The 22,681-nt window shown below is 35.3% G+C and overlaps 2 protein-coding genes across 2 annotated transcripts in view; one reads left to right on the top strand and one right to left on the bottom strand.

Moving 5' to 3' along the window:
• Positions 1-9,714: 9,714 nt before the first annotated feature.
• Positions 9,715-10,743, top strand: LOC144433464 (kappa-type opioid receptor-like). The gene has a single exon (XM_078121815.1). The coding sequence runs from the start codon at positions 9,715-9,717 to the stop codon at positions 10,741-10,743; it is 1,029 nt and encodes a 342-aa protein (XP_077977941.1).
• A 9,067-nt stretch (positions 10,744-19,810) lies between these two features.
• Positions 19,811-22,681, bottom strand: part of LOC144436232 (plexin-B-like) — a 28,669-nt gene continuing 25,798 nt past the window's right edge. The window contains exons 29-32 of the mRNA XM_078124974.1: positions 22,484-22,628; positions 21,618-21,752; positions 21,238-21,309; positions 19,811-21,012 (exon numbers count right to left, since the gene is read on the bottom strand). Of these exons, the coding sequence (XP_077981100.1) occupies positions 20,593-21,012; positions 21,238-21,309; positions 21,618-21,752; positions 22,484-22,628 (772 nt within the window). The 3' untranslated portion in view covers positions 19,811-20,592. The remainder of the gene's footprint in view (positions 21,013-21,237; positions 21,310-21,617; positions 21,753-22,483; positions 22,629-22,681) is intronic.

Here is a 22,681-nt window from a genome sequence, read left to right as displayed (position 1 = left end):
TATCAAAAAAGAATGGGGATAGACAATGTATTAGGAGATAAAAAATGTATCAACTATGCATAGGAGATATGCAATGTATCAAATATGAATAGAAGATAGACAATGCATCACTACATCAATATGCATATGGGATATATAATGTATTACCTACTCGTTGAAACTAGACAGTGTGCTAATAGTATTTTTGTTTAAAATCATTGTTTAGGTTTTGAGTAACGAACTTATTGGAGTACCTTCTCGGAGTATCCAAAGGCAAAAAATAATGGAACCAATCGCGCTGAAAATCGATTATATTTAGTTTTCCCACATATTTTCTCGGGATATCATTCAAATCTGTTGATTTACAGTGTTCGTGTGTAATCCAGACATTGAGTTGATCTATCTGAAAAGTGAAATTTCTAAATCGAGCAACATGCATTTATGCATGATTTAATGATTTATTGAATTCAATGACTGATTTACATGCTTGGGTTTATATTAGTCTTAAAGCCATAATCAATGGACAGTACAATATAGTCAAAAATCAAAACATTCAAAGCTCACTTAGCAAGCTGACACGTTCGTAGTTACAAATGATTCAATCTGATATGATTAACATGTGATTTGATAATCGGCTATGTTTGAATAGATTTGCTAGCTCTTATTAGGTGACAAACCAAAAGTAAACAACAATATATGACGGAAAGATAAATACACATCTTGATATGAAGGCTATCTAAGAAACGTTATAACGGTTTAGAAATATCGATTAAATTGTCCTCATGTGTAATATCTGATCACTGAAGAGTGATTCCAGGGATAAAATATTCCTCAAGTTACTATGGCGATATTAGAATGCCTGCAATGCTTGCAAACGCTGCACAATGCCTCCCTCTGTTCTTGAGATGAACTTAAATGACCGTTTACTATCTTAACTTACAGAACTCTTTGCCGTCATACAGCAGATAAGGCAAGTCTCAAAACAAAATAAAATCGTACGTGACAAAGTAAAGGTTGCCAGAGTAATTTCTTATACAGCGACGTATCCACACGTATACCTGCAAGTCTTCATCTTAACATTTACCTGTTTCAAGAGACGTGAAATATCAGAGATCTCTCCGTACTCGAGGGAATGCTTTAATTGTAGACTGGGTACTATTTTTATCTTATACAAGATAATACCTCAGAGGATAATGAACTTTGATTCATTGATTCATTGATCCATTGATTCATTGATACATTTATTCTTTCATTCATCCATCCATTCATTCATTCATTCATTCATTCATTCATTCCAAGGCTATAACATTCCAAAATTGCCTTTCTGTTTTCAAGACTTTTTTTCATATAAAACACTTTGTAAAGAACACGCTCATATCCAAACTCCTTCTTTGTAATCAATTTCTTTTGCTTAGTAAATGATCAAATGAGTGTATTTACATTTTATTTGAAATTTCGTAGTCATTAGGTGCGCTAGACACTTTCATTATTTTCACCCTGATTATGGGTAACTCAATACCTGACAAGATAACACAAAGTTAAGGCAATCTTATTTGTTGCCAAGAGTGAAATGTCTTCGAAGATTTCCATAAAAGATGGATTTTGCAGCATTGTAAAGTGTTACTAATAGCGGAATGTCAGATACAATTAACATCCTACGTCACCATTATGTCAATTATGTACTTCATGAATTGGATCCTTTCGATCAATATTCATAAAAGAAAGTAAAAATTCATGCTGTGCAAATAGAATCAGTATCGCCTGTGATATATAAACATGTACATGTAACCTGTCCTATTAGTGCATATAGAGTTGTAACATAACATTCATAGAGGATCAGCGATTCAAAAATGTTCCACACGTTCATTCTACTACAAAAATTACGGAGGAGACAGTTTATTATAGGTAATCCTAAATTTTTGAAGACATGACATATATCTTCGAAGACTTGACATGCACGTGTCAAAATCACATGTATATCCAAATACTGAGCGTATCCATGGTGATCAGACGTAGATAAGTTGACTGATTCAACAGGATTGAAAACGTCGTGTTTGTGATGAGAACTTGTAAACTTAATAGACACACAATGAATGTGTCTTGTGTACCAATTATCTGACATCACACATTATGACGAAACGACAGCATTTCTGTGTCATGTTGTTAGAGGAGATTTAGTGAAATGTCGATGTGGCATGGAGATTTAATGGCGCAAAGTTAGTAAATCATTAAACGCCAGGTAAAATTTGTAGTTCATAAGAATTGGTTGGATATTGTAGTAAGCTTACAGCATTACATAAGCGATTCCTATGTCGTCGACACTGTTCTATGCACAGAAAAAAAGGAGTGAGTGAGTTTCGCTTGCAACTTCTTTATCTTCAAATTCTATGTCATGAGACTCATTATCGTTTATGGTGCTTCGTACTGACTCAGGTGATAGTCGAACTCTAATGGACTTTTACGGAATAGATTAGTTTGTAGCTCAGAGTGTCCAGAAATAGCACTGAAGCGCTCTTCATGAAAAAGAAAACCATTTCATTACTGATACTTGATGCCGAGATCTTAAGAAATATGAAACTGTAGTGGTTACGCCATATAATGTTCATAATGTCCTCTCCTCACTTGTAGAGGTTTCATTGGCGTCAGAATATAAGACATTTTCGTTGTGACGCCATACAGAAGACCTCTCAATATTGGGAGTTTTTGCCAAGCACAATATTGTACTTGATCATGGTCGTCTTGAAGAAGTCAATGACCTGTGTATTGCAATCCCTCAAGATATTAATAACAGGTCCATGAATGACGTTTACAGTAATAAGGATTCCATCTAATATCTTTTCTGTATGATGTATTACTAAGAGTTTTCAGTCTCTACAGGTAAATATTTCTGACTTCGTATAAATTTCGATTGATATATCATTTCGTAGACATTCATCAACATCACGCGTTATATTTTCTATTATCTAAGGGGTCTTTACCCGTCAATCATACCCTAATATCAATGCAACTGTTCCTAGGGCTTTTGAGAAGCATTGGTAGATAGTAAACCCCTCCCCCTTCCGCCATATGAATATACCTCCTGTAGGTTTCTTAGGGAAATTAAATAGCAACCTACCTCGGCTGCCCACAAAGCTTCTTTTATTCCAATTAATTGAATGGGGTGGATTATTGAGCACTACATGATTGCAACTATGCGTCTTTATTATAAAGAAAGTCTTGAAAATTACGATTTCGCAATTTAACAACCCCTCTTTCTCCGGAGTCATGAATTAATGGTTTCAGAAATCATTTTGTATCGTGGGTATTTTCTTTCCATATCGTCAAAACATTTAGCCCCAAGATAGGTTTGCATATATGAAATGTTTACTACAAATCAGAATTGGTTGATCTTTTACGAACTGTACAGGTTCCGTTGAAGACATAGTTTTAAATTGACAATAATAACTTTGTCTGTAATTAGTGACGTTCCGTTTACAGCGAAACGCGAATATATATCAGCTAGCGCGGTCGTTCCCATCAAGTAAAAAGACAGCAGAGACAATCTTAAATGACATTACTTAATTTTCTTACGAAAAGTTATTTGTACAGCGCAATGAACAAAACATGTAGGGAATGCTCTCGGGGGTGTAGTAGACATATATCAACAAAAAATACTTTGTATGATGTCAAATCAAACTAATTGCGCTCGGCAAGAGTAATCACTCCAAACGTAAAAGAAGCCAGTGAGGATTCCGAAATGTCAATATACACATCACGTAATTGCCTACATGAACATAAATCATACCAAAATCCGTCGAATATAGGAATAATGTCAGCTTTCCGTCACAATATAAAATACATGTATTTTCTACGAATAATTTGAGATACCCAATTTGTGAATGGTTAAACTTAAAAAGAGCCTAACCAAACGTTGTCATATTTAATGGGGAAATGATTAATGGCCCGTATATTAAAAGCAGCTTGCTACACTAAAACGAAGAAGGTTAGTGATGGCTATAATGTAATACGTACAAGCTTTCACGCACGCTACTATTTATCTCCCACTCAAGAGAGCTAACAAAAGACCGTCCGTAAAATAGACTGCTTTGATAGTTCGACAGAGGTGTGTTGCAACAATGCTCCTGCGTGTAATTACGTTTTCTATGGTGGTATTGTTCTCACTCTGTTTCCCGGCATGGATGTTCAGGCTATTATTTCACTTGGGAAACATTGTTATTTTTGGACGGCGTGTGAAAATATGTGAAGATACTAATTTTCTTCTATTTCTTTGCTATTTCAAATATTTACTGTACTTTCCCTACCTGACAATTACAGCCTGCTTCTACATATGACACGTTTTACTTAAACCTTACTTCCCTTGTACAAATGATATATCATATATTTGGAGACGTGTATGTTCTTTTTCCATTTCAAGAACTTCAAGTTAAATCAGACTATTTGCCAAGTGGCATACGTATTACGTACGCATGGAAAGTTTTAAGTCTTACTTTTCAATCACGTACCGTGGTTCAGTACAAATGACACGCAAACTGTAAGTAACATGGAAGTAACTGGAACAAATCTGTTCAAGAAGTGAAGATCACAGGAGACGGATTACTTTGTTGAATTGAAACCAGATTGCTTACATTCTGATCCAAGGTTTTGTCGAATAGAAACCGTTATTACATGTATTAAGTAATTGTATTGTTTGCTGTGAATTCGATTTCTAAACAAGCCTTCTACAATTTGTTATGCTGAATTGTATTAGCTGAATCATGAGATACAATCGTACTTGTCCCGATAATGTAATCACTACATTTTAATGTCTTAATAATAGTTGATCATTTGGAGAAAAAAAATCTCGTATACGTGTGCATGTGTATTTGTCCGTCTGCCTACCCATCCACCCACCCACCCACCCATCCATCCATTCATCCATCCATTTATCCATTTATCTATTTATTCATTTATCCGTTGAATTGTTCGCGATCCTCACTTTATTTCCTTAACAACAGCAAACCATAAATTTATGGTTATGGTTAGACGGACCGACCGACAGACAGACAGACATTCTACACATCGCTAGGCTTGTTTTACAGAATAACACAAGTAAAATGTATGATCATACATTTGTATGCATGTACTGTACACAATGTGCCCATCATATATGTGTATGCATGTACTGTACACAATGTGCCCATCATACATTTGTATACATGTACTGTACACAATGTGCCCATCATATTTGTTATCGTTCTAGAACGATTTATCAGTGTTTCATTTCGAAAAATGTGGTGTCTTTCTGACAATCAGAGATGAACTGAAAATGTTCCCGTTCAGAGATATATATATACCTTATTGTAAAAGTTCATCAAATTATGAGTTGATACCAGCATATTTTTGCTCGGTCAATATCTTTAGCAAGTTTCATCAAATTTGGTGCAGTCTTTCTTGGTATAGGCACTGGTTCAGGTCACTCTTGTCAAACTTAGCGTCAAAATCCCATTACGGTGCGTCTTTTCAAAATTTGCATGCACACTACATGTATTTCAGATGTATACTAAATATGTTACAAATGCACCGTATACACGTACATATAGTTTGCACTTCGAAAATGTCACAAGAAAACATGTATATGCAACAATACTCTTCCTAGACTTTCGATTTTATATGATAGTTACTCTCTAGAAATATGTGCTCCGAGAACGAACTCCGGATGAATCTCTGTTAGGACAGTTGAGCTTGGAGTCGAACCGTACAAAGTACATACAACTCTACACTATGATACGATACAATATTCAATACTGCAGTGCATAAACTAAATTCCATGATATGAACGACACCGTGAACTTTCAATTTGACAGATACACAGTTGTAAAAGCATTTGATACAAATTTTGTGTCGCTGAGGAGAACTGTTAATTCGGTATACATCAAGATATTCATTTATTCTTGAAAGATGCCTTAACATAACGTGTGAACCATGTGCACCTCAGGCGAAGAGCATGTAATGAACGGTAATTTCAAGTAATGTATTCGATATAGTAACGAAGCTCAAAAAGAAAACGTTTCAGTTTTAGTGAGATTGAAATTGTGACGTAGCAGTATGAAGTTATCTAAGTGAAGTTTTCAGCATAGACTGTCCGCCGATGTGGTCTATTTGATCATCGCTTCGTCCATGGAGGGAAGATGCTTCGCCATAATGGTGGTGCTTTCCATGGAAACCCTAACCACGTCTGATGCAGTGATGTCTCTGTTTATAAGTAACCAATCACATGGATAAGTAATGATAATATCACGTAGTTGACAGCACTACATTGGATTATTAAGGAACTACCATATCTCTGTATGATCAATATGTGTGACAAGTTTCATCAAATTGTATAATGATCTTCTAGATGCATAACCCGAGTTACAAACATTCATTCATTTTGCAAATTAGCCCTTAATCGACTTGACACAAGTTAACAACTTTTAGTGCTTTTATATATTTGTATGATCCGTAAATGTAGCAAGTTTCATTGAATTTGGTGCAGCCGTTGTGCATGTATAGGTCCATTCATAAAATCATTAATTATACAAATTAGCATTAACTATGCAAGCCACTCCCACCAAAAACTGATAAGCGCTAAGTTACAGCCTGGCAATGTCACATAGTAAATTGCAGAACATTTGCTTCAGTACTTTTTGAGATATAAGTGGAACAAAATTTCTGCACAGACAGACAGACATCGCCACGATATCACCTCCCATACGGGAGCTAAAAACAGTTTTTCTGTGTAGTATAGATTTTCCAAATTCCTAATCTGTATTCTCCTATGATCCTCAAAGTCAAAATGACAATAGTATCGTAATTAATATGTGTGAAAGAGCAGCGTACTGGTACGGGTATTATAGTGTAAGATACTAGATGATGTATGGTGTAACTTTATTTCGTAGTAGCCCTGGATTTGGCCTCACGATCTCAGCACTCAAAGCCGGAGCCAGGTGAAAGAGATGCTTACAGTTCCAAAATCTAACACCATCCGTCTCGAGTTTCCGAGGCTTAGGTACAAATGTATGACAGTATGTATATATTAAATACTCTTAGTGGAATGAGTCCTCTCTCTCAAACTTACTTGCTGAAAGTATTGTTACCATTAAGAGAAACGTAATATTGACATTACAACTGTAATTTTCAATTTATGTTGATGGCATCAACTTCATTCCCATTTCTGAGATGGATAAGAGTGGCTACGAGGAGTATATAGAGAATTGAGCTAAACAGCTCCAGACGATAATAGATGACGACAACACAGCCTAATCATTGTGCATTCTAAATGTAATGCACTTCTTATGCAAAGGCTTAGATAATGTTGGTTAAATTTAGGTTAACGTATCAAACCCCATGGGGAAGTTAAACTAGTCGATAGTTTTCCTCAGCGGATACTAGATACAATCAATTATAGTGCGACAAACTATGACATTGCCAACGAACTAGGTGTAGTGGGAATTGTTCAAAGTAGGTAACAAAAGATAAAGTGACATCTTTACATGAATTCAGCTAATGTTTTCATTTTGCCCAGTGGCTTAGGAAACGAAGCACGTTTCTTTGGGCAGCTTTTTGCGCTAAAAGTGTACGATCGATAAGATCAACTAACACTCCCATCAGAGAACGAGTATACGTTCTGAATGATAAAACACTCTGTTATCAGTCATATGAACAATCTATAGTGAGATTCGATCAGCGTCGACGCGTCTGCTCGATTGATAATCAGAATGTTGAATTCAATATATACATGCAAATTAATCACGGACATAAAGGTCTTTTGTTATCTTCACTTTTGAATTGATTTCGATATTGTATACGTTAATATATTGTACATTATTATTTTTCTATTAAAACGGTGCTTTTGTTGCATTTTAACTCTGTATCTTCTTACGACTCCATATATCATACACATGTAGGTTGTCTCCATCCCTAAAACAATCGTGTTGGCTAACTAAGGACACCTATATATAATGTAGGTACTGCAATTACTCAAGAGCTGTATGGTTTATTTTCACTTACATATGCAGACGATTTAACAATTTTCAGTGATTTCCCTGTTTAATTATTAAAGTTATATGCTGTGATTTTGTCTTGAGTGGAAAATGTCTTAACTTGAGTAAATCACGAATCATTGTCATTTATAGATGTAGGTGATGAGGTGGGGGTGGGGGTGGGGGTGGGGGTGGGGGGGGTAAACTTGTCCTCAATTGGGAAAGAAGGTTAATTGTGACAACACTTGCTGACCATGCAAAAAAGTTATATATGGATGTATTTTCCTTTCATATGATTATGTATACACGACTGGTGGGTTGCCTTACAAATACGATTTTAAACTAGCCTTTATTATGCATTCATGGTATCAGTTCTTTACCACAGTGCACAAGCGGGTAGCTCAACGTGTGCAATCATTAAAGTTCAGAGGAATATTTCTTGGTGCTAGGCCACCAACGTCGGAAGTATTTACCTGATTTACCATAAAGAGAAGTGACACTCGCAAAAGTGTATTACAATGTATATTCAGTTATGTCCCGTTGTAGATACGCTGTGATATTCAACTGTAATGTATACAAAATAGAATATCCAGAATGAATGTTCTTGATTTTACATTTTCTTCAACTCCTTGTTATTCATGTTTAGCTACAAATTAAATGTAGGCCATAAAGAACACAATATAAATGACAATTTAATATAAATTATGCGTTGATATATGTGTGTTTTGGAAACTAAAATTCGTAAATCATACTCTAGTGTGATTACATTGCAAACAATTTCCATTTATACATCATGTTTTATAGCTATCAAGAAGCTTAGAAATATGCTGGTATAGAGACTATAAAATACACATGAATAATTCGTTGCATAGTAAGTACTAGTACACCTAAAACATTACTATAACATCATTTATTTTGTAGTGACAGACTAAAAAAAAATTGGCAACATACACAACTTTACATTTCCGAATCGTTCGATAGTTTCAAAGTCATATACCTAACCAGTTATATGTAATGTCATTTTAAGGGAGAATAACACATACAGATGCGAATTCCTTGTTCAAACCTACTATTTCAAACACCTCAAGACTATAGTCTACTTTATATTCTCTAGCATATCGTCAGAAAGTATTAGTGGAAATGAAGGTAAAATACTGGTATTCGTAAATGATGAATCCCTAGTTTATTTTTTTTATTTAATGCAAGTGGTTGTTAAAATCCAAACAACTAAGCGTTGACCAACAGAACGAATACCATTATTTTACCTTCATTTCCACTAATGTCGCCTTTCTGACGATGTGCTAGAGAATAAAATATTAGGATTATTACAAACAGTGCAACGTGCACGTGACTAAGGCGAAATGTGCATACGGTTATATATGTGCGTGTTTGATGACTACTATTGCAACGCGAAAATTGATCAAAAATAGAAAGAAAGCACGAAATTCATGATTTGTTATCTTTCGCAATAGTACAGACACGGAGAATGACAGCAGGCATCTTTAATTAATGTAAAACAGTGAACGCTTTGTCAAACTACATGATACGCGACAAAAGAAGATCTATGAAGTTCGTTGACATACATCATGAAAAATGTGTCAAGCTTACCTATGTTTTATGTAGATGATTATATGTAATATCATGATTTGCATCTAATTTTAATTTCGTCATCATAATGAGTTTATGTGAAATGACGCAATTTCTCGTCTTTATTTTTGTTCTAGGTATCACAATAATGGACAGCCAACAAGACGAAGAAAACTACTTGTCAGAGTTCGATTATGAACAGTATAGAAACAACACGAATACCACGAGTTTTGACTACCACTATACATGTTTTATCATACCCGGGCCAATATTGATACCTATTTTACTCCTGGGAATAATCGGCAACGCGACATTTTTATTCGTTGTCACTCGTATAAAAAGTATGAGAACATTGCCAAATTTATATTTCGTTAATTTGGCGTTAGCTGATTTCGGAGTTCTTCTCTCCTATTTGATCACGGAATACCGTGGGCCGTTGCAGTTGACTCCCCCAATTGTAATTAGAATGACAAACGTCTTGACCGTCTTTCTACTTGTTACATGTCTATGCGTCTCGTTGATATCCGTGTCCATGATAAGTTTGGAGCGCTATCTTGCGATCTGCCACCCTTACAAGGCCATACAACTAAGACAGAAGTTCCGCGTCATGGTCCTATTGGTTTTGAGCTGGGTTGTCGGCGCTATTCCTGGAACAGTTGTAGCAGTATGCTTACATACCTCTGCTTCAAGTGCTGTATACGTGGTATGCATTATGATGGTCACTTGTGTTGCATTGGTTGCGCTGTTTCTCGTTGTCATATTTTACATGTTCATTGCTCGTGAAATATCCCAGCTACGGCGAACGAGAGTTCTACCAGATGCCTTGGTGAAGGAAGAAAAACGAGTGGTAGCCTTATGTATGGTGATAGCGGCGCTATTCTTCATACTGATATCGCCGAAAGTAGTGGTTCTGGTCTTGAGAGCTGTCGACATTCTCAACAATGTGCACGATGTTGATTATTGTTTGATACGTGTAACATGGTACCTAATCATTCTACATTTTACGCTGAATCCGATTCTATACAACGCTGGCAGCCAAAATCATCGACGGGCTTTCCAGTTGGCTTTCTCTGGTCAATCAGAACGTTCCCGACGTGCTAGCACCACTCGAACCACGGGAATCAACGGAACGGAAAACAAGCAACATAACGTACAAGTTGAAGAGAACTTGATGTAAACTTGGCGCTAAGGCAACGAGTAGAATTTACGGTGGGGTGAGGGGGGGGGGCTGAGGAGACAATATTTTCTTGGTCACAAAAGTTTTCGCAGCTCCCCCTTTGCGCTCTCAAAAATGCCATGCCCATCCCCCAAGAAATGACCCAATATTGTTTGTATCCCCCGGGCTAGACGGAGATTTGTATGTGTACAATTATACGTTAACCCCACTCCCTTACGTGTATTCTTGAAATGTACAATTATATGGTACATTATTACATTTAATAAGAGTGGCAATCAACTTCAGCGTCCATGAATAATAAGACATTTAATAGATGTGGGTGTGCAAGAAGAGATCTTACAATGGGTGGTAACCTACACTTGGTAGACATTAGCGCTTCTCCTCCTCTTGATATTGGGCCTAAACAGCATCACTATGATTGCTGGGGGTGGAGGGTGTGTCCCCCTCCCATGGTGAGAGCCTTTTTTTTAAAATAAGAACTTGTAGTAGGCCATTTAATGGCATAAAATTTAAATTGTTCTGGTTCAAAATCCTACTGTTACATGTCACATATAATTAATATATATTTTCACATATCAGTGAAATGTAGCGAATTAACTCTTACATATGATGTGTGAGGAGAGGAGCGGGTCTTACAGTAGTAAAGAGGAAACAGCGTGACAAGATAATGGAGATAATGACCTCTGTCTTGAGGTTGTCGTTTGTGCATGCATCTAGTCTTCGGGACTTCTGGCCTTCAGCTCAGCCAATTAGATCCAAACACAGGCATTCATGCAATACGAACACAAATTTAAAACCCAATGTGGTGGTAATTGTGGGAAACGACAAATAGCTTTAAAAACTATCAATGTGGTGGGATCATATTATAGAAAAATTACATTGTCTCTAGTTGGATTCGAACTCAGGACCTCCTAACTACTAATCTTGGGCTCTAACAGTATATGTGGTGCTAAACATGTTTTTCACTGAAATATTTGAAGAGGGTAAGTTTCATAGAAAGGACATTAAAGGAGGGTCACCTTTTAGTACAACATACTAGGGGGGGGGGGCTTACTGTATGTCAGAAAACCGGTCTTAATTTAACCCCCCCCCCCCACCCTGTAATTACAAAAGGCTGTCTTAAGGCATACACAAACACATCCTGATGGTAGTCACCACCTCGTTTAAGACCTTATTACAGCGTTGTCGCAAGAAAATTGCAAATGTATTTGGTAAACGACTGCTACTGAGGTTTAATATGGTTCAATTAATGAACATATGATTCGTGCTCCCCCCCCCCTTCAGATCATCAGAATTTTCGTGCCTCCCCTTTGCACCTCCTTGAGCCATGTGTTGTGGTGCCCCTATTTTATTCTCACCCCCTGCTGTAAATTCTGCTCGTTTCGTAGTGATTTGAACAAATATTCGGTTTTAGTTCTGATGCCAAATGTACATGATACTCCTGTGACTTGCTGTTACAAAGACCAAAAAATAACGAATACATAAGAAATATTGTGCTCAGGTAGGAGATATAAAGTTCAATTGATAACATCTTCAAGTATTTAGCATGTGGTATGAGGAAAGTCGGGGAAATGAAAACTAGGCAATGAAATGGCAGATAATCGATGTATAGTTATAATGAAATGACATACTGTAGAACACGGAACTCAAAAATGGACAAATATGGAAAGGTAACAGTCATGGCAGCCGAGTGTTCAGATGATGTTCTCTTCAATGGTCGTTTTTGTTGAGCTCTGACAAAAGCCAAATCGTATAGGGCATGTGAGAACAACCCAAATCTCTATGTATAAACACAACAATTAGAGCTGTTGTCTCATTATGTCATAGCACAAAGCATATCAGTCATTAAGGTTTGGTACAGAGTATCTCTATCTGATAGGATGAGTGGGGAATGAGGTTGTGTGTACCACTAGAAGAATTGCTGGAAAAGTGCGTTGCACATGGATATAGTAATTGTCCATAGAGATGGTGTCTAATATGTGGTTGTTGTTGTTGTTGTGGTGGTGGTGGTTGTTGTTGTTGTTGTTGTTTTTGTAGTGGCTGAGGCGTGGATTGTGCTATTGGTTTTACTTTGTTAGATATGCCAGATACTGTGTTGGCTGAATAATTTCAGTTTTTTATAAGTGCGACTTAGTACTTTTCTGATTTATCCTGTGATCTTTTGTTATACATATAATGTGCTGTGCTTTGGCCGTAGTCTTGTCAGTTTTGTTTTGTAATAATGTTGAATTATATTCAGATTGTTTCATAAGTTCTGGTTTCTTCCAAGTTTGTTCTATTACGGGAAGATTTTACAATAGTTTAGGCTGTTAGCATGTTTTAATCACTGTTTATACGAAGAATTGGTTGACGCTAAAACCGATACACCACTGTGGATGTATTCCTGTGCGTGCATATTGTATGAGGTGTATTAAATATATTTATATATAAAAGTAATTGAAAAAAGAATGTTTATCTACGAAAAGGGCAGTAATCACATGTACACACAAACATCTTCCCGGAGTGTTTGCTTATTTCGGACGGACGACAGAGTTACGATGCAAATCGGTTTATCTATCTTGTTTCTTGTCTTTTAAAAACATTTTTTACATTCATTATATTTAGTATGGTTTTAAAACTTTGTAAAGTTACTAGTGAATTTACATTTCCACTTCTCAGTAACTACAAATTACAACGCTTTCCTATAATGAATTAACAATAACATGTATATTTACAACACACATACATACATACATACATACATACATACATACATACATACATACATACATACATACATACATACATACATACATACATAAATACATACATACATACACTAAGATGTATGCGTTCAAGGGTGTATTGAATTGTATTTTAAGTGTTTTAAGGTTGTACACAAAATCTAAATATATTATATATAGCTCGATATATTTTCGTGAAATCGATGTAAATAGACTGGTTTAATAAATTGAACAAATTGTAAATCTTATACCTCAGTAACTGATAGACGTAAGGTTGGCGTCTTCTACAGCATTGGTTAGGCTGGTGACTATCTTGGTATATTTGAATATAATGGAACTAATTATGAAATTGTTCGATTGAAGCTGAAAATGGCATTTTGTTCATTTAATCAGATTCATTTTCTAATTTCTATCTATATCAAAACAATGTTATTATAAGCACCATAACAAAATGTCCAGGGGTTGTCTTGAGTTATAGTGGTAGAAAGTTTTGTCTTTTAGAAGCAGCTTGTCTCAGATTTTACAAAAAAGTTAGTGCGTAATTAAACATATTGAATGTCCCTAAATATTTGATCATCTTGTTACAAGTGTTCATATTTGAATGTTATTTATCAGCCAAATTTGTCTATCTTCAGTATCTTTTATAAATGTATAAGTATAACTCTAAGTGTTAAAGCCTTTCAGTGAATATTTATAGTTAACTACACAAAGACATTCACAAGCTTAAACTTAGCGTTCATAGTAGTTCAGTTTGTAAAGACAATATATACATGTCTTTGTTGGTGTTATTTGGTAGCTCTTTAGGCTTTAATTGAACGTTAAATCTTACACTTTGGGTCTTTACATGTACATTTGCAATGCTAATATATATTACTTATATATTAATATAGGTTTGATTGTCTTCAACGTGTGGACTTAACCAAGGTATTATATATACATAAGGTATATACTTTGATATGTAATATGTGACTCATTATATTATAGTGTCGATATATCAGTTGCGCATATTGAGTTCTTTGTAATGTACTTTAGGATGGACCCCAACTTATTGTAAAGTTGGGTACTGATGTTCACATTGGGTAGCTAACGGTATGATTGCATTATGTAATGTAATGATGGGTAGGAAGCGAGATAGTCAAATGAAAAGAGATGAGTCTTGGACTCTTAGCATTGGTTATCTTACACTATGTCCGTCTGGAAGTATGTATTTTATCAAAGATTAAATGTGCTTTGAAAATACTTTTATACAAATCTGAATACCATTGAACATATTCAGTAAGCAGAATGATAGCAAAATCGATTTTCAAATTATGTACTATTTCAACAAGTAATGTAGTGTTATTTTGCCTTGGCTAGTAAACTGTTACGTTGCGTGTTCAAATACTGTCAATACAACGAAGCCAAGTTAATGTCTACACCAATACTTGTAGATTTGTGGGAAGCCAGTTCTTTTTCTTAAACCGTTTATAATAGAGAGTTTCCTCTAAAACGTCATTAACAGTATTACACATATTATTCACTATATGTTATATTATATTAAATTATATCATATTATATTATATTTGTGAAATGTTATGTTATATCATAATTATATATTATATTATATTATATTATATTATATTATATTATATTATATTATATTATATTAAGCTGATATTATATTATATTATATTACTTACAGGGTAAAATGTATTTGTACCTTTCAAAAGTTGGTTTCATGCACTATCTTGGACTTTCATACGGAATTGGGTGGCACAAAAACATAAATAGTGGCGACCCATGTCTGTTACTATGTAAACTTGAAATTTGATATTATTAATTTACAAGTGTTGTCTTATATATGTGGACATTGAAACCACAATTTTAATCCTCCACAATACAAAATCAAGATGTAAGCCCTTATTATAAGTCTGTAGGGAGTTTTCAACGTCAAGTTGTTTCTTCAAATGTGCCACTTTTCACAGTTGACTTTTTATGAAGTTTGTCATCTGCTCTCTATTAGTGGTAATAACCAATGATTATGATTTATGGGATAACAATATATTTTACAGTCCAATATCCAAGATAGTTAGAATTGTGCGATATTGTTGATTTTAAGATGTTGATATTTTTGTTCGGTGTTTTATTTATAAAAGAAAACTGTTTTCACACAAGTTTTTACGAGATTGTGTTTTAAGCAAATGATTACATATTGGAAAGATATCATTATTTTGATGTTTCGCTTAGACATTTACATTCACTAACTGCCCTATCAGAAAGGCAACTAAATATAACAACCGGTACATGGATACGCTCACATTCTGAGGTCAGCTCATTAGAGTCCTTTACGTGCAATCCATATGTCTAGTAATTGAAATCGTATAAATGAGACTCCACTTGTCACTTCACGGCTTCTTTGACTTAGTATAGTTAAACACAGAACGGACTAAGAAATTGGTACCAACGTTAACGCCTACGAAAATCTTTCTTCCAAAATGTCACAATGAAAGATTAGTACGCACAGTCAACTTCGTATAAAGACAGCGAATGAACGGCAGCCTTAAACTGGTAGTAGGACTTTTGTTTTAAAGACCAAAATTAACAAACTGTACACTGTTCTAGTAACGCTTAAAAGTTATTGGGGCTTTTACCAAATATTCGATTTGACGTATTGGATTGCAGATTGGATTATGATAACATGACACTCTCTTTACTTTTTTGGAACGTTTGTACTACGCATGGCGATATGGCTGGGTGTAGTGTGTAAGTCATTCGCATTAAGCAGTTTAAGAGTACTCATTTTCAGCACTTATATATGAAGACAATACTCAAGCTTAATTTGAGAACGCTGTAAAACTGTTACTCCTCTACAAAGTTGGCTACAGTCTGTTACATTTTCACAATAAAACTGATCGCCATCTCCACTAAAGCTAAGGCCGAAACAAAATAATTGTTTGGTTCCGGTTACCCGGCCCCACCTAGTTTTTCACTGCGGACCCTTAACTGTTTTCGAGAAAAAAAATAAAATCGTGAAAATTGTGAAGTCTCGCAAGAAATAGTGAATGCGGAAACTGACATCAACTTAAAAAGACAATATAAAACTGTTCTTCCAATCTGTAATGGCTGTACATCTGATGAGAAGAAGCCAAAAACACAGATACCATATAGAAATCAACAGAAAACATAACTACCTGAACTAGACACTCACATATGTATTAAATATATATAGAAAAATATAAAATAACAAATCTACCTACCCCACCTATTCTTAAATTAAGCGTAATCGGAACCACACATTTTTTTGTTAGCCCTAAGCACACACCTGTTTGCTGTTTTCGAGGTTCAAACCCACCATAATTACTTGCCAATATATCGCACTCTTAAATGTGTCACACTTTTATTGCTGTATTCGAACAAACTATTATGTCAGGTTTCATCGACTGATTTTTAACTTGAATGACTCTGTATACAGATACATTGTATAATGTGTCGTGATGATCGATATCTACAGGTAAACAGGGTACATTCTACAGATCTTTTGGGCGAAGAAAAAACAAACACAATCATAGAAACGTTGTAACACTCAATAGTTATCAAATTGAATTTATCTCGCATCTTGACAATGTGAGTTATAATACATCTAATTTGTAGACATTGCGCAAATTACAAATATAAGGCTCTACACCATTATTTCTTGTGCGTTACACGAGAAATAACTGTATTACTAAATGTTTTATCTTCAATTGATATTTCCCTCAACCTAACACTTTTTCTAGAAATCTAAATGACTGGAGTTCTACTTATCAACATTGTCTATACCTTCCCCATCTATACAAAGTGATACTACTTATATGTTCTAGTGCCACAAAATGTTTAATATATCTACTGTTGCCCAACCTACAAATTGAATAAATTATTGATTAAATTTTAAAGTCGCTTTGTACTTTTGACTGCTACGCCATATTAGTATAGTATAAAGTAGCAGGTAAACCATTTGGGTTTGTTGGTTTTAGTCCTTTAATATCAGTTGAATCCTACCCTTTTTACGTATGTACACACACTTATATGACTTCTTTCAAGTAAAGTTGGCAGTCTTACTATTCTGGCATTGTATGTATCTTGTATTTGTGATTTGAAATTATGTACGATTTTAAAGTGCATAAACCCTCCGTGTGTTTGGTCAGTTTTACTGAAATGTAAAGGTATATTTTAGTCACTCAATTAAAGATGGAAAGCTTGCACAATCTCTGTAAATTAAGTGTGTAGTCTTATATTTGGTATGTTCCCCGCCAAGTGGCATTCTAGGAATCTCATGATGGCTCAGAAATGAGGCTCCTTTCGTCATGTTGAACGTTCTCGTCAAACACCAAGTACAGAACGTAACCAAAGGATCCCACACACCGAATGGTGTAGACCTTTGGAAAAACTATTACTCGTAAAGCTGTGTTAGTGCTGATGACTGTGTTATAGTCCAATTCTTTATGCCATTAGACACAAAGTTGGCGACGAATCTGGATACCCAATTAAAGTTCTTTCATTCTAACCAGAGATTACAATTACAAACGAAACGTTGAGTGCATATAGAATATAACGCAATGAATTCAATTGTGAAAAGCTAGAAATCGTCAAAAATGGGTAAACCATCAAAATCTAAAATTTCCTAAAATGCACACACTTTGAAATTCATGCATATATTTTTTTTTTAATCAGGTTACAGTTTATTCAAACTGGCGGGTCTGGCGTCAATGCGATTGCTGAACTTCATCTTTGCACTTCTAACCACATTTCGACGGAAAACGTTCACTCCTTCAACGATAACAGCTTTTGTACTTACTATTGAGATAAGTTGATAAAAATTTACTTCTGATGTGAGATATGGTACAGGATTTCTGGCAGTATTTTGATGTGTTTACAATCATGTTTTTACATTACATCGATCGTAGTGGTGTGACCGCTATAGTCGTCATCACTGATTACATATACGAACATTTGATGTCGAACTTGTGAACGTTAGTTTAGGGGAGGAGAGGGGGTTTTGACCTAAACGATGTTCATTTGTTGAGCTTGAATTGTGTGACAATGTTCGATCACCCTATGAAATGTGTTGCTTTGGCGCGTGCGGATGGAAATCATTTTTTATAACCAACTTTGAACTCTAGTGAGAGACAGCAATCGCTAGCAATAACTGGGCGTTCTCCATCCAATAGCGTTGATATACCGAAACCCATCGCAAAAACATCGACTTCATATTCTCAAAATATTGTTGGCGGTTTACCTTCGCAAATACAGGTTATCTACTATATAAAAAAAGGATGGCCGTGCCGAGAATTTAAGGAGTAAGATTAATTGAATGTAATGCATGTACTGAAAATGATGCATAGGGGTGGCAGTACCCACATTTTCGGATAGGATTTGGAGGCCTACCTTCAACAGATACGTATACGCTCGCCCTTTGTAATGAGTTTCTGCTAAACAAGGACCCGCGGTAAGCGGTTATGGGGTAATTCATCAAATATAACCATGGCGCGAGACAGATGTGCTATCATAATTTGCGAGATTGATGAGAAAGGGATGCGACTTGGATTCCTTTGTACCATAGCGAATTTACCTTTCACTTCAAGGTTTAAATTCTATCTATATATCTGGTAGCCTATGAATTCCTAGAACCTCAAAGGACATCGAAAGACCCCCACCCCCCGATTCTCAGTGGAAATGTTTAAATAAACGGATGGCAATATTTTCACATGTATATTATCATGGTATATAAATGTATATTATCATGGTATAGTAATCTAGGAAGTGATATTGAGCACGGTACATTTGCCTGGAGAGACGACCAAAGGCCATCCCCAAATTGATATATAGCAAGTCACAGTAAACGCTATTTGGGATGATTGGTAAACTTGACCATAAAATTGAACGAGAATTTTAGCTACATATCATATGTAGTTGGTTGGGTAAGAGTATGACCGAACGACTACTTACTCATGATCAACGGTCGAGTAAGCACATCGGTTATTAACGTGTAATCAGATTGAATTCCGATACATATCTACCCCTAGCGGATAACACATGCCATATGTATGATAAGGAACATTTGGTAGGATACCAATTAATTTAACCTTGCCTGTAGAATTTTATATACTGTCTTTTCAATTCTGCTTGTTAATCTTTCATACTTAGGGCTAGACAAAGTGCATTCAGTAGGAGATAACGATTTACTCCTCATGCCTATGGTCAAAATTTGTCGATATGCAAATAATGCTAATAGATGTAAAAAGATATACATACATCCATCCATCCATACATATATACATACATACATAGAGACATACTAATTTAAAAAATAACTCCCTTTCTCTTTTTTCATAGATCATATGTTGTTTCAGATAAAAAATTATGTTTTAATAGGAGAGCTCTCCCAAAAAACAAACAAACAAAGCCAATATTATTAATGATTTATATACTCACTCCCCACCAGGAAAACGTTTGTGCTTTCCACTATACCAACAATTCATTTAGGCGTACACAATGTGCGTTACCTTACAGATATCATCAGGGTTTCCCCTCTCACTTCATGAAAATCAAGACTTTCCCGCCTCCATTCTTCTTTGTTTTTCCCCTCCCACTACTGATAGGAAAAAATTCCCACCCACTGAAAAGGTACGTAAAACAGTATTAGTACACATTGGGTTAAAAATTATTAGTACAGTTTGGGGTTATAGACTAATCACTTACTCGCATGCAAAATCAAAAAAGTCTCGAATCGTGTAAATTCATTACTTAAGAAGATAAAATGTTAGATAACTAAACGACAAATGGATACTTTGGGTTTAAGTTGACTTGATTAAAATAACCTATGATATATAATACAAAGACCTTTACCGAGTAGTTTATTGATACTCTTAATTTTTCTGAATATTGTAAAACTGTATATCCTTGAAACAACCAAAAATACAAACAAACAACTTATACTAAGTTGCAGCACTTACATATCTTAATATTAAAAGCAATATTCTTTAAACTATGGCTTCATGTATATGAAGTTGTGGTTGTGGTTGTTGTTGCTAAGCACTGTACTTAAATCTAATCTATCTGGTTATGCATATCAGGGTGGTTGAGAAGCTTGTGGTATCTCTTTCATTTGTTATTTGCTTGTGGTAAGTTTCTCATAATCCGATGGAATGGGTTTAGGGTAAAGCTCCTCATAATCGGACTGCTTTGGTTTTGTGGGCACTTCGTATTGAGATGGTTTAGGTTTAGGGTACAGTTCTTCATACTGCGATTTCTTTGAATTCGTTTGTTCTTCATGTGATGGCTCTGGATGGCTCTGGAGTTGTTCATACTGATGTGCACTATCTAATAGTTCTGGTGACAGCGCTTGATAATGCTGCTTCGATGGCTCATTACACTGAACTACATATGGTGATGTCAGAGCTTGTGATGTTGGGACATTCTCATGTCTGTCTCTACCTTCATTCTCAACCATAGTGGAAACTACTTCTCTCCATTTGAGTGATAAACACTGCTGTTGACACTTCTCATCTTTTTCTAAAGCATTTGCAATCTATTGATATTAGAAATAAAATCAAGAAATGCAATATAAGTTCATGTAAGTGATGTGATGCACAAATTAATTTGCAGTTCAAGTTAAGTGTCACATTGGAGTAATTTTAATAAAAAGATTATATAAGAGGAAAGGAAATCTAGTTACACACGAACCACGATATCTCTTTCTCTAAAGATTTTCCATAACATCAAGCTTTAATGGTGAATTGTTTGCCTTTCTTACCATGTCAGTGTTTCTTTCAAAGAACTTGTAGAGCTCATACAAGACAGTCGTTCCATTCAATACTTCTAGTTCCTGTGATAAAAGGTACAAGAGTCAATTATTACGTGCACCCTTTCTTCCTTAGCTATCAAATAGTCAAAAGTAAACAATATTTGACGAGACTTGAACTTGCTGAATATACCTGTACATGTATATTTGTCAGGTTTTGGGGTGACAAGTTAATGACAAATTTTGATGATGAATATTTGACATACGGGGACACTAATTCTTAATATAGTCGTCCTCCCCTTTTACACTTTAAAGAAACTTTTCGTTAAATATTGATATCATACACTTTATTATGATGGTCTAATGATACTATCTGATATACCATAACCTACCGTGAATGTTTGATCTAAATAAAAAGCTAACTCTCTGTCGCCAACACCTGGTAATTCCTGTATGTCTTCACAATACTTGTCTACCATGCCCTTGTAGACTGCAATGTCCTTGGTAAAACCCGTCACTGCATATTCCTTCAAAAGGGTGATCGACAGAAAAGATGGTGTGATTCACTTGATCAAAAGCTTCTTATAGTTATATCTCCCAATTAGCCTTCACGTGATTGTTTCAGTGATATACCGCAAGATATTGGTAGCATAAAACAAAGTCAATCACTGACAGCATCTTTGTAACAATGTTTAAAGTATATAGAACTTCAGCTTGATACTTATGTAAAGGGCAAGATCAATAGTCCAATGTAAGATAAAAAAATAATTATTTTAATTGGGGGGGGGGGGGGTGTTAACCATTTCAGTTCACATCCTACAAAGAAGATTGTTTTTGATTTTAAATGATCTGTTTTGTACCCTTACATACAAATACTTCTATAAAATTGTCGTCAAATTGAGAAATGGTAGAATTTTCACCATAGGTGACACTGAAAGACAGGTTTTGTATTCATAGCACTATATACTACCACACACATTTGAACTGACTGGTGTCTGAAAGAATTTTCAGTTTTGGCCAAATTAGTTAGAAGTGGTGGGGGGGGGGGGGCTAACTAAAGGAATTTAGTTTTTATCCTACATTGAACTAGTAATATCAACCCTAAACAACATTTGGAATCAAACACAGCTGGTACGGGATTTTACATACATTTGTTGGTTCATTTCAGAACTTTTTGACAACAATTACGAAAACATACCAATAATTTTACACACACACACACACACACACACAGTCAGGCATATCAATGTACATGTACCTTTGTCTGTCCTTGTTTACTGGAGCAGGAATTCATAAATGTCTCTGCCATCATCTGAAGGCTTGTCATCACAGCAGGAGAAACATTAATGTCAAGAACAGACTGAGGACTCTTTAATATATTTGCCCAGATTCTCAATAGCAAACTGAAATACAATATTGATATAAACTGACGAACAGGTTTGTCAAGCATAAGTCC

Source organism: Glandiceps talaboti, chromosome 1 (assembly GCF_964340395.1).
Source record: "Glandiceps talaboti chromosome 1, keGlaTala1.1, whole genome shotgun sequence".
Taxonomy (NCBI): Eukaryota; Metazoa; Hemichordata; class Enteropneusta; family Spengelidae; genus Glandiceps; species Glandiceps talaboti.
This window is presented reverse-complemented; position numbering and strand designations above follow the sequence as displayed.

Coding starts and splice junctions, on each gene's coding strand:
- LOC144433464 (XM_078121815.1), top strand. CDS start 9,715: ATGGACAGCCAACAAGACGAAGAAAACTACTTGTCAGAGTTCGATTAT.